A 13,507-nucleotide genomic window follows, 5' to 3' on the forward strand; every position below is an offset into this window, starting at 1 on the left:
CCACTGGTTTCTGAGCTCTAGTTTGTTTTACCATCATCACCGTGGTTTAAAAAAACAAGCAGACAACAATTACTTGTCACGAGGACGGGCAGGTCTGCTTGCTCATTGGCTAATCAATGTCATTAGCCAATGAGCAAGCAGAACCAAGTTGAACCCTCCTTGTTGAAGCATAGAATTACTTATATTTCCAAAAGAGACATTATTTTTGTATTCAATAAAGGCCAAAAAAACTCATCAGGAAAGTGTTTACAGAGGTCAAGTCTTTTTGCAGCTACAGCTATCGCCATCTGGTGGCCGTTATGGCATTTCTGCATTAACGTCCTTTTACCAAACTAGAACCTGCAGTCAGCTGTGCTTCACTTACTGCTCTCAGAAACCTCGTTTCAGCCACGGCTGTTTTCTCTTTTTAGGGAAAGAGCTATACGTTTACTCACTAGCAGACAACTGATAGAGTTAGCAACTAGCTAACTTCTAAAGCAGATCTTTAAGCAAAGTCAAAGGCAAGACAATAGGGCTCCGAATGATGGCTTGCATTGCTATTTGTGTGCTGGTATTATAACAAGACAGCTGTTTGTAACTTTGTAACTGTAATTCAAATCATTTATTCATATAGCACCAAATTACGACAGCAGCTGTAAAAACTCTACAATAATAGTTTTTTTGTAAAACCTTCTGCGAATGTTACAGTTACACTTTACTGGGTTAGCAACATAAATCAGTTATTACTATTACCATTAATATTGGATATTGAGCTGGCATATTTTGTACATATTATGTTAGCTAGGCAGCTGGCACAGACAATGACCTTTAGATTGTTTTCATATTGTTTTCTATCATCAATAATCAAAATATTATCCAGCAGTTAAGGAGTTGTTAAGGAGGCTAACCGTTTAGGTGACAGTGCAGAAACAGCCAAGGCTAACTTCTATGCTAGCTTTTAGCAGTAGAGAGCTTCTGAATTACTATATTGTAATTTTGTAACAGAGACTACTTTAAAAGTAACCTTTCCAGACACTAAAGTTAAGTAGCTCAAGCAAGAACAACAACAAGTGATCTTATTCTATAGTCATGATATTGATACGTAGCAGAAAGAAACTGCCTTCATTCGTTCTGTTTTGGTAATTCAGCCTCATCCACAGCAGTCACAGTGGGGCTGTTTCACTATAAGATATTAAATGTTTCCTTTTAGTCTCTGGGAGCTGTGCTAATTCAGTATTTCAGTAGAAATGAGAACAGCAATCAGGAATTCAACATTCCCTCTGCACAGCCAAGCTGTTTCACTTTGTGAGCTCATCATCTCTAAAAGGGCTTAATATTTTTCTCCAAGTGTTATTGCTGGGTGAGGCCCAGTGAAGTGGTCCGTGAACAGGAGGCCTCCTCAGAGCTGAGCTGTGGCTAGCACTGTCTGGCATGTGTACTATAGACGCTTGTTTCACTTGAAGTAGAAAAGGATGCGTGGGGGAAGAGGGGGAGTGTTCCTGTGTAAATCAAACATGTATAATTTGACCTTCTGACACATTCTCCTAATATAACTCTGCTGCTTCAGTCAATTTGCCCACAGTTTAGTGGTTTTAGACGTGGACGTTTGATTTACAGTGGCATTGTTGAAGTTTGTGAAAGAGATTAGAAGTGCAAGGCAGAAAATTGATGTTTAAAACGTGGAATGAACTTATGAATCTTCTCTTCAAAAAGCTGTGGAATCAGCAGGACGCTTTAAGCACTTTTAATAGATCTGACATATTTCCTCCCTCATTTTCTTTGCCTTGTCCATTGAAGCATGGAAGCTTAAGATAGCGGTGCTGGGGGGATTTTTGTCTTCTTTTTTTATGTGGATTGTAGTGAGGACAGCAAACCTACAAAAGTCTATATCATGGTTTGAGTTGGAGCCTTAAAGGCACCGTCTGGCTTCATAGAGCTGCAGTTTTCAGCTTAACTGACGGGTCTGTGTGTGATTCCTCAGATTCAGCGAGGATGGGATGGAAGTAATGGAGAGGTTGATCATTCTGTTTCGCAAACTCCACCAGTTAAAGATCAGCAATGAGGAGTACGCCTGTATGAAAACCATCAACTTCCTCAATCAAGGTAACAACAAAGTCTCCAGCGTGTTGACTTTTTGCCATCGCGACCTTCCCCGCTTGACTGTGATAGTTTCTGCTCCACAGATATCAGAGGACTGTCCAGCATCTCCCAGCTTGAGCAGCTGAATAAACGCTACTGGTGTGTGTGTCAGGACTACATTGAGTCCAAGTACCCACTGCAGCCTAAACGCTTCCCTGAGATCATGATGTGCCTGCCGGACATCCGCTGCATCTCAAGTAAGGCCTCAAAGAACTGTTTAGGCTGTTGTTGAAGACTGACTTTAGAAATGCACTCAGATACTCATACGTTAGTTTGTTTGAGCTACAAAAATGTGATACTACCCAGTGTATTGTGCCACAGCGATTTGTGTTCAGCCATGAAAGTTTCAGTTTGTGCCCTTACGACCTGTGTTGTTCCCCGCCCTCTACAGTGCCTTGTCTTTGGGGAAAAACACTGAAAATACAAAAACCGTTGCAAAATTTTATGTTTAATGAATTATTTGGTTAAATTATTTGAGCTAATGGGATAAAAGAAAGCATGGCTTTTGTCATTAAGACAAACTATAATAAGTGCATTAACCCTGTAAGACCCAACCCATCAAAAAATAGCCAGAAAATTCAGATTTTTGGAGCTGAAATGTTTAATAACCCTTAATACACAAATTTTATTTTGCTATATCATGTTGCTTACGATTTATTTTTTGTATTCCATTTGATACATTTGGCTTTTTCTTTTTAACACCAATGTTAATTTTAAAAAGCTGTCCATAACATTTTGAAATTATGGCAAGTATTGATCATGTTGATGGGTTAAAGCTTGAATCACAATCTAGTTACTTTTGTGGTTTTAGCTTATCAATTAAATCAAACACAATCAACTGTTCATTTTTCTGGTAATAAATAAAATCATGGCCAAACCTTTGGATAAATAGAGACACTTTGCATACATTTCTTTTATTTACCAACTCTTTGAAACTTAAGAATGATTGGTCGAAACAAGTAATCTAAATAAAAACTGTGAAATAAATGCTACTGCCAGTAATTTTGACTAACTAGACGTAACTGAACCGAAATCAGCTTCATAAGTTCTAAAAAAGTAAATGGCCTCAGTGAAAATTGTGTCAAAGAAAGGTCGTTAGATTTTGTACACGTAACCTGTCCAAATTAGACCGTTTAACACGAGCTGGGCACACTGCTGGAGCCAGCCTCTAGTGGCCGCCAGAGGAACTGCAGCATTCGGCACTTGGGTTGGCTTCATTTGTCTCGCAGGTTGCCTCCTGGACACGACTGTGACCAATGAAAATGTCGGCTGTACAGAAGCTAAGCTAATCATGAACTAAAGTGCCGTGTGTCTCGGGTTTCTTCTCAGCAAAGCTGGTGAACGTCCCTCTGGAGCAGCTCCCCCTGCTGTTCAAAGCAGTCTTGCACTCCTGCAAATCCAGCCTGACCAGCTACAGGACCGGCCCGTCGCCCTGCGTGACCGCCTCCACCGGAAACTAAACCCTCCCCGACACCCGAGTCGAGGACTGGTCTCCCCTCTCGTGAATGTGACAAGCAGCTAGTTTGTTTTTTGTAACTTTTTTCTTTATATATTTATTACACGACAGAGCTGAATGTATGCTGATTTACACTGTGCACATGCTTCTGTACAAAACAAATGCTCGTAGATGCATTGGTCTTTGGAGTTTACAAGCGTGTATCCATTTTGCTCCATGTGTCAGTGTTGCCATTGTTAGAGCTAGACTTTAAAAGAGTTTATTTTATACAGATGGGGCGCCTTGGCACGCGCGACGAGTGTTTTGAGACTACCTCAGGAAGATGTTGTTGCTATTTTCAGGTACCTTTTCTTACTGTTAAATGAAGAGTTGCCCAGTCTAAACCAAAACCCTGTGGATGCTTTGGTACCTCAATCAGAGATGAATGTTCAAAGAAGCTGCATAAATCAGTCTGAAAAACAGTTTTTTGTTACACTGAAAATGCAAAATGAATTAGCAAAAGTACTCAGACATCCTGCTTTTAGGAGGCGGTCTTGTCAATTTAACATTCCATGAGTTAAGGTGGCTGTTGTTGGATCTGTGGGATCATCGAATAGGAGCATACGGGTATTTTTTAACAATCATAGACTAGGGATGTATGGCTTTATTGCAGGGGAAGGGGCGGATAGCTAGGTTTGCTGTTTTTCTTTTTATTATGTTTCTCTCTTGACCAAAGTGTTATGCAAAGATTATATCAAGCGCCCGCTGATGGGTAGGGAGCTGACAGCTCAACAAAACCCTTTTCTTATCCATGAAGGACGAGGATAAGAAATGAATCAGTCTGTTTCAGAGGCAAGACGCTCTGCAGGGCAGAAAAGTTCCACGTTTCATTGCAAACATGCGCGTTTTGTCGCGTGCACACATATGCACAGAGCAGACACGATGGCTCTCATTTTGTGCTCTTCATTGCCAAAGAAGATGGTGCGTTTTCGCCTGCTCTCGACACAGCTGGGTATATGTGATTAAAAATGTGCGAGCTTCACGGGTGACACACACCGATCAGCCACAACGTTGAAATATCGGGGAGGTTTCTGATGTGTTGGCACATTTGGGTCTGTCAGCTCGTCTGTGCTCTCTGGCAGTGGGTCGCGTCACGGATAACACTTCCTGCAGGTTGAATTTTGAGCTTGATTCAATTTGAGGACTTTGGAGAGCAGGTGAACAAACCACGCTTTCCCCTAGTCCTGAGGGAGACCGCTGGTACTGGGGCACGCCATCATTTTTAACAAACACCACATTACTGATTACCAAGGTTAGGGTTGGGTTTTTGCTTTACTCACAATGGAAACGGGCCCATAAATTTTCATTTGAACACATTTTAGCCCTGGGGAAGGATTTTTATTTGGGTGGTTGGATGTTATTGTAACCCTAACCCTATATGTGTTGGCCCCAGCACGCTCAAGCTCTCCCAGCAGAGCTTTGCATAGTAACAAGGTAACGATTACTGGTCACTTCACCTGTCCGGGGTTTTGATGTTGTGGCTGCTTGGTGTTGCCCATCTTAGTGGAACCCACTGAAACCAGCCATTTAAAAGAATCAGTGTTTATTGATCCGTCCGTTTTGCTTAAGAGTTCATTTCGATTTTTCAAAACAGTTGTTGAATTTCAAAGTTCTATCGGCCAGTTTTGAAGGGCAATCAAACGTTTTTAGATGTAGAATGTAAATCAGACCACACTTGGTTTCCACGGGCATCAGGCCGCGTGGACATCCAGGTACGGTCCGACTGTTTTTAAATGAGATGAAAGTGAAAATATCATTTATGCAGAATTGGCTTAAAGTTGAACGTCTAATCGCTTTAATCCAGCCGTAAGTGGACTCGGTGTGATCGGCTAGGGCTTTACCTCAATCAGTTTAGGCCAGGTTTGGAGAATTTTAGGGGATATACCCCTGGCTTGCATACCCACAGATATGCACGCCGTTTTAAAAAGTGTAGCCACAGAGAAATGGTCTTTATTTTTAAAGTGTGAGATTATCATTTCTGACCACTTGAAGTGTCTTTTCTGGCCATTTCACCATTTGCGTCATTTGAAATGCAGACAAAGTGCAGTCCCCGCAACCACTCCCTTTTTTGCACACGACAGTGAGGTTTGGAGACCTTAACCCTTGTTCTTGGCCACTGCCCACCCAATGTGTTCCTCTCTCAGGTCCCTGCTGACCTGGATATATACAGGGTAAAGTGAGTGTTATGTATTGCATTCAGGAGTTCGTCAGTGACCACACTGATGTACTTGTAGTATTAGTAGATGTAGCTTCCAGGACATTGTAGGTCCTGTTGTAGAAAGGTGTTTTTGTTTTTTGTTGTTTCAACTTTATTTCCCTCACCGTCCCCACCCCACCCACACTCCCCTTCAGTGAAAGTGGAATTAGTTTGCAGGGCAGGTTTTCTAAAGCTCTCGGCATTGATGACGGACGAAGCAAAAGGCAGCGGCATCTTTCCGATGTCACGGCTTCCCTCCCGTCGTGCGCAGCCTAACGAAACCACAGCCCAATCCAGCGTTCCTTGTAATGCTTCAGTTAGCCTCTTTTGATTTTTTTGAATGCTTTAATGTACCTTTTGTAGTTTATAATTAAGAATGTCTTTTTAGCTTTTTTGGGTTTGATTTGGAGTGAAGACAACACCTATCATTTTCTAAACTGATTTCTTCATTGTTGTTGTTGACGTTCACTTGTTCACTGTGTTCATTAAAGAAAGTGTTACTCAGGCTTTGTCAGCAATGCTTTACGTGCACGCTGCTGACATTTTGGATCTGTTTGCGTAATCTTGGAATAAGTTTAAACCTCAAATGTTGTGCTGTGGCGCCGTCTCTGGAGACAAAAGCCTCGTGTTCATCCATCAGGTGACCAGCACACCACACGGGGGCAGGGTTACGTTTGAGCCACGTGCCCGACGAGCACAGTTTGATAAACTCTTAGGTTTCAAAGTTAATCTTTGGGTGGAATAGATGTGAACCTCACCGTTACCATGGTAACCAGGTTACCATGCACGCGATCACCAGTGAACCACTTGGGTCCACATTTTCAGAAAGTCTAAGATGTTTAAATTCTTCAGTTTTGTTTCAGGTTGTATAAAAACAGCTCGACCGAACCCTGATCCTCCCCGCGTCGCTGGCTAACTGCTGGATGTTCAGATTTTGCAGAGATGAACAAAACCATTTAATGCTGCCTTTAGCGGTGCTGAAAGGTTTGGCTTTTAGCTTGAGATAGCTGCCTCCCTCCCAAACAACTGATAGTGTTATGTTTTTAAAAAACATACATGTAGAGGCAGCATTCCTCCACATGTATTAACTGAAAACATTAAACCAAACTATCTGACAAGATTACATTAGCATGTCGTTTTGGTGAACCGACCCTTTAGATCACAGTATCTCAGGACACTTCTGTGTACCGAAGGTCTCACTGTGATGAAACGGTTCAGATCCCCTCAAACGCTGCTCGGAGACCCTGTCAGGCTGTCCCGTGTCTGTGCAGCACTGCCAGAAAAACAGCAAAATGACTGGAGGAATGCACTGAACATCACACTGAGATCTGACAGCGCAGCAGGATCTGAGGGGTTTCTCCTTTAATGTGATGCCAAACTGCCTGCTTATCAGCGGTGAATCCCACCTTTGCTGGCAGCACTCGCACTTGTTCAACGTTACAGTTTGATACACACACGCTGGTGTCTTTTTTTCACTTCCTGTTTGTATTGGTTGTGTGCAGACAAAGGGATGTGTCATTCCTAAACTACCTCTGTATTTTTCACACCGTTACTAATGTTCATTACACCAATGTTTTTTATGAGTTGACCTTACATGTGAACCACCAACACTTGTTTTCTTCTTCGTAGCCTTGTATTCCTCTCTACCTCAGGTACTTTTAGGGACCCTCTTCCTCCTTTGTTTCCTTAATGTGCTGTTTCATGTTAAATTAGCATCATCTTATATTTCACTCCTACCCTGTTATCAAAAATCACATACCAAAGATGAACGAATGTCAATGACAATGTCAGTGCACTGATTAAGCATTCATGTGTTATGTTCTGGCTGAAGTTAACCATGTTGACCTTATCCAAATATGCCTCATTATCTGTTGAATTTGCTGTATTCGCCATACCATGATAATCCTGTGTGTGTGTGTGTGTGTGTGTGCGCGCGCATGCACGTGCGTGTTTGTTGTTCGTTGGTGAAGCAGAGAACACACTCAGTATTATCCCACAGCAGCCGGTGCTGCATGTGATCAGTTGTCAATCGCAGGATGTAACTGTGCTCAGGCTGACTCTTCCTCCGGTTTGCTCACTCGTGTAACCGTAACACTGTGACCACAGATGGACAGACGGCTGTGGTGTGAGCACTGGGGCTGGACACACACACAGGCTCCGCCTTTAAAGTCGCTGTCCTGCTGTTAAACCTTTAACGCCATCAACTTATTTGTAAGTGAGATGTTCAAAAGACTCATGTTCCTACAGAAACAGCTTGTATTCACCACACTTTCTATATAACGCTCGTCCACTCCCTTAGTTTTCATCTGAGAACAGCCAGTGGGTGTGGCTTCTAAACCAGAGCCAGAGATGACCATATTAGGGATTCCTGTTCAAACTGACTTCATACATGTTGGTGGGCCTGGAGCATTGTGTTTTTATGCAGACGCACACACAAATAGACATTTAGGCCCATATTGCTTGTCCTAGATGGAGCTCCATCCCCTAATTCCCTGTAACTGACAACACTATAGACGGAACAGCAGGTGTCCAGCTGTCAGAGCTTTGTTACAGGCACACGAGGAGCACACCGGCAACATATCTCAGGGAACAAACAGATTCATACACGGTCATCAGAAACTGAAACGCCATTTCTGTCTTTTCTCTTCAGAAATCTCTTGTCTGCTCTTGTTACTTTAACTACCTGTGAAGAATGTGATCCATTATGTGTTAAAAGCATGTTTAGAATGTGTTAGGACTTGAAACAAAATAAATGTGAACATTATGCAAGTGCACTCGGCTAACTTCCAGTTTCTCGCTGTCCAACTCTTGGCTTTTCTACGGGGAAGATGATAGAAACTAATGAGACCGTGTTCCTTTCAGTCACTGATAGGCAGAAGGTCTGCCGTTAAAAGCTGAGGGACCGGAATTTGGATGCGTTTGTCCCTGACCTTCTGCTTCGTGTACTCCAGTGTGTTGTTCACAGCGAGATAGTATTATTAGGATAAACACAAAATGTGTTTGAGCCTGGAAAGGAAACATGCCAGGTCTGCTCATTTACTGCAACACTCTTCAAATATAATGTGCTGATGACAATAATTTGCCTGCCGTTGTTTCATAAATGCAGCTTTAAAATATTTCTTATCCATCCGGGTGCTCTAAACAGCTGGAAATTTAAAAAAGCGTTCTGGATAATAACTGACCCCCCTAACTTTAGGGGGGTGCGCACTGAGACTCACCTGAACCCTGCACATATAGAAACAGACTCGGTGCAGTTTTCATCCCACATTCACCATCCAGCTGCTGTTTGAGTAACAACTGCTAAAACTGCAGTACCCAGGTCAGTGGTGCGTCATCATTCCAGATGAGTTTATGGTCTCAGTCACTAGTTTCATGTGTTACTGAAGAAAATATTAGATCTTTGAAATGAGGTGACTTTTGTTGTGATTTGGCACTATATAAATAAAATTGAATTGAAATGAATTGAATGTTCCCCACCGGAGTCGGTAATATTTAATGATTGTGTACTACAGTGTCACAGTCAGAGCCGCGCCATTCATGAAGTGTGGTTTCAGATGGTGATGACCAAAGCTCATAGTTTGAGCCTGAGCGTGCTGATCGTGCTCCGTTTCACTAAAGTTCGACTCTCATTACCACACAGCACTGGAGTGTTGAAAGAAATGATTTTAAATACTAATCTGTCACAACATCAGTTCTGAACCATCGTGGCAAAAACATGGCGATGTGGATTTTGACAGACTGTCCTGAGTTACAGCAAAGGTCCCCAACCACCGGGCCGAGGACCGGCATCGGGCTGCGGGTCATTTTGTACCGAGCTGCAAAGAAATAATACGTTTGTTTCAAAAAGGGTTTTATTTTCATTCGTCTTTGGGGTTCTTTAGTTTACAGTGTACACAGACACACACACACACACTCAGGGCCTCTCAGCCAGGCTTGTTCCTCACATTTGAGTTTGTGGTTCCTGAGCTGTTGGTTTACACAGTATGTTAGACAAAGAGTGTAGTACAAAACATAAATTATGGTCCAACTAAAAGCTTCATACAGTACAGATATAAAATATAAACTGCTGTTGACTGGTATAGACATTGTAACAAACGGGCCTCAGTGGAAGAAGCATACACAGCCACAAATTTTGATACAGGCACAATCTGGGTTACCAGAAGATCACAACAACTGGCAAGTTTTTCATCCTTACAAATGTAGCAACAGGCTTTCCAGCTGTACAGGATTTATTGTTGCAACAATGATCGAACCCAAATGTTCTTACTTTCTTTGCTAGGCTTAGTAGACGTCTACAATCTTATACCAGGTTATATTAGACTGAAAAAATAGCTCACAGGATACCAGCATTAATGTTTCTATTTAAAATGTATCATCACTTATAGTGACATTTGCAACACTTTATGGAATCAAAGTAATGTAAAATAAAGCAGTTTATTATATTCACCTTCATCACTCAGAAATCACATTTTTAAAAGTATAATATTACATTAGGTTTGTTGGGCAAATTTCTCTGTAAATTGATGGGTTACAAACAAACCTCAATAACTCCTGCAGTATTTTACTTGATCTTATTTGATCGTACTGTTCCTTCATGATTGTCTAATGATGGGAAATAAAGACCCAGTGTTGGCTCATAATAAATCCCTCGTATCGTGACTTGGGCTACATCTTATGTAAACTGTACAGCAGGAGCAACCACGTGGTCAGATGTGGTTTGATTACAGTTTATGGTGTAGTTTTCATCTAGGCCAACAGATGATCCTGTAATTACCTGCATCATCCTCTAAGCTCAGTGGCACTATCTAAAGAGCTGTGGTGATGTCATTTGGTATATCACAACACTGCATTGCCAAAATTGTTCACTCATCCATCCAAATAATGAAATTCAGGTATTCCAATCATTTCCATGGCCACAGGTGTATAAAATCAAGCACACAGGCGTGCAGACTGCATGAATGAGTCGCTCTCAGGAGCTCAGTGAATTCCAGTGTGGTACCGTGACAGGATGCCACCTGTGCAACAAGTCCAGAAATTTCCTCGCTACCAAATATTCCACAGTCATACTGCAGTTATAACAAAGTGGGAATGTTTGGGAATGTTCTCTGGGTACCTCAGCTTTGTGCCACTGCTCACAGACATGCATGTTACACTAATCGCCATCTCTCTATGGTGACCCTGTGAGAGACTGGCAACCCATCCAGGATGTACCTTGCTTCTTGTCCCATATTAGCTGTAACAGGCTCTAGTCACCATTCTTACCCTGAAATGACAAAGGGTCAAATAATTCAGCAAGGAAAGTGTGCAGAATCCATCCATACACATCCAGTGCAGCAAGATGCGGGTGCTTCTCAGCATGTATGAAAGAATAAAAGATTTAAAAGAAGAGGGCCTCGTCCAGCAGATGGACACAGGGTTTGGTATATTATCTACCACCCAGCCCTCCTCTGTAAACTGACTGGTGCTTGTACCTTTGTACTCAGCTGATCATTCAAAGGACTTGCTACTAAGTCCCATTCACACATTCACACAGTGCCCAAGCAGTTTGTAATTCTTCTCTGGGGTTCATTACGCTGCCCAAGAAGTTAGGGATCGATTCACCGACCTAACGCTTTACATTCAACCTACTTTCAAAATATTCTTACTGTTTTGTCCCTGAATCGGGCACATGTTAAAGTGCACACAGGTCAGTGAGTGATGGTTCTAAGTGGGGCTGCTGATTGCATCATGAGCGCAGAGCAGGCTGGAGGTCCAGGAGACATCGCTTTATCTCCTCAAGGCTGATGGAGTGGCTTTTAACAGGTTGTCCTAACCCTCCTGCCCCCAACCGCCCGCCACCCCAACTAGCCTCTAATCAGATCACAGCTAGTCAAGGCTGCTGATTCCCTTGGGCACAACACCACCACTGACAGCTGGAGGGCTAGGGTGGTGGGGGTGTGACAGGATGGATTTCAGACACGATTATGTAAGAGCCCAGAACCTGAGGCTTACTATCTGCAGGAGATAACCATCTTGCTTCGAATGCGTGTTTATTTGCCTCGTGTGTTGGTGTTTCTGGTCTCACCTTGGCACACAGCATCACACGCTGCCCTTCACAAGTGCTAGCCACTGAGATTGTGTTATCTCTACCACAGTCCAACATCCTCTCTCTTTGATAAAACACATAGATGTTTTACACAGTGATAAGATTCCTGGCCTGGACCCCTCAGTTGTACAGGACAACCAATGCTTCACAACTTCAGGATGGAATCTAAACAGTCAGGATTTTTCTCTTTCCGTTCTTTATCTCATTTAAGCTTCACAATTATAATTAAACGTTCTCTAAAGAAGCACTTTTTTCATCTAATGAGTCTTAAATCTACAAAATGAAATAATTTATTCAGTAAAAAGACTCAAACCAGTCAAAGTCAGGTGAAGTAAGTTAATAGTAATCAGTAGTAGTTTTTATGGCTACCTCACGACAAGACTCTCGGGTTCTGTTTCCAACCACACACCATGTCAGTAAGTTCAGGTAATCTTGGTGCACCATGGAAATAAAGCTTACACCCGAAAGGGAATCCACCCATCCAAGGTTTGTTGTCATTATCCATCCTCTTTCATTGTAGTGGAAACAAAACTCCACGGCAGATGGTGATTTCTCTCTGTGATATTGTGAAGTCGTGACTTTTCTTTCTTAAGTGCCACGAGATGTCTTATGATTTGGTAAATATATAAGTCAGATGAATGTTACATTTATAATGTGGCAACTCCAAACACAACATGAATCTAAATCAACTGCGTATGCGCTCAAGGTCATGTGATGTATTGAGTGTAGGCTGTATGTAAAGGATGGACATGGTCACCTGGTCTGAACAATGAAGCCCATGATGCACGTTTAAGTTGAATGTTCACACACCTGCGAGGTTTTAATGCATGTTTAGTGTGATACCCACAACATGCTCAGTGAACACTAAAGCTAAATATTTTGGCGATAACTTTAAAAACATTTGAGCACTATTAAATATATTCAAGCACTGCAATTCAGATTTTAAATGTTTAGCATCAATCCTTCATGTTTAAGGAAGCGTTAAAAAGAGGTGATGATGTCCAGGCAGGTAGCTGAGAGACTTTCAGCAGGCTGTGTGTGTTTGCTGCTTACTGACGTAACACCTGATCTATTTTTCTTTTACAACAACTTTGTCAGAAAAAATTCCAACTGACCAGCCTAGAGGAACAGTTTCTTAGTATCACAGGACATTTTTAGGTTTGGCCACAGATGGAAAAACGTGGTCTGACATGTCCTGGTCAAAAATGACTCCAGAACTAGTCCTGGAAGCCATGATGATGCCATCCACTGACGTACCTGGTTAGACGCCATGTTTCTGAGGGTTTTAGCTTCAGATCCAAGAACTTCAGACATTTATGACTTTTAGATAAGAAATTCATTTTGAGTATAGTTTGGTTAAATGTATTTCATCCCACTAAACTATGATGTCATTGTTTCACGTGCTGCTTTAACCAAAATATTTTCTGCTTATATTCCAAGAAGCGCTTTGTCAGCATTCAGAGATTCTCCTCAGGTGTGCTTCACTGATAACACAGCTCTCAAATCTGTGAACTGCACAAAAGCACAAAGCATTGATTCAGTCAGTGAAGTTGTTACTTTTGTGCACAGATATCAGATGTGCTGCTGCATAAATCTTTCAAGCATGCGTCCC

General features: G+C 42.1%; 1 protein-coding gene across 2 annotated transcripts in view; it reads left to right on the forward strand.

Annotated features, from left to right (window-relative positions):
* The window catches only part of nr6a1a (nuclear receptor subfamily 6, group A, member 1a), a 119,392-nt gene extending 110,473 nt beyond the window's left edge, over nucleotides 1-8,919 (forward strand). Inside the window, exons 9-11 of one of the 2 annotated variants that reach the window (XM_085293282.1) lie at nucleotides 1,961-2,082; nucleotides 2,163-2,315; nucleotides 3,448-8,919. In XM_085293282.1, the coding sequence (XP_085149408.1) occupies nucleotides 1,961-2,082; nucleotides 2,163-2,315; nucleotides 3,448-3,578 (406 nt within the window). In that variant the 3' untranslated portion in view covers nucleotides 3,579-8,919. The remainder of the gene's footprint in view (nucleotides 1-1,960; nucleotides 2,083-2,162; nucleotides 2,316-3,447) is intronic. The other variant, XM_085293283.1, reaches the window with a different exon arrangement.
* The last annotated feature ends 4,588 nt before the right edge of the window (nucleotides 8,920-13,507 follow it).

Source organism: Mchenga conophoros, linkage group LG12, assembly GCF_057382185.1.
Source record: "Mchenga conophoros isolate Kocher_MC1m ecotype Shallow Benthic linkage group LG12, M_conophoros_male_GT1.1, whole genome shotgun sequence".
In the NCBI taxonomy this organism is placed as follows: Eukaryota; Metazoa; Chordata; class Actinopteri; order Cichliformes; family Cichlidae; genus Mchenga; species Mchenga conophoros.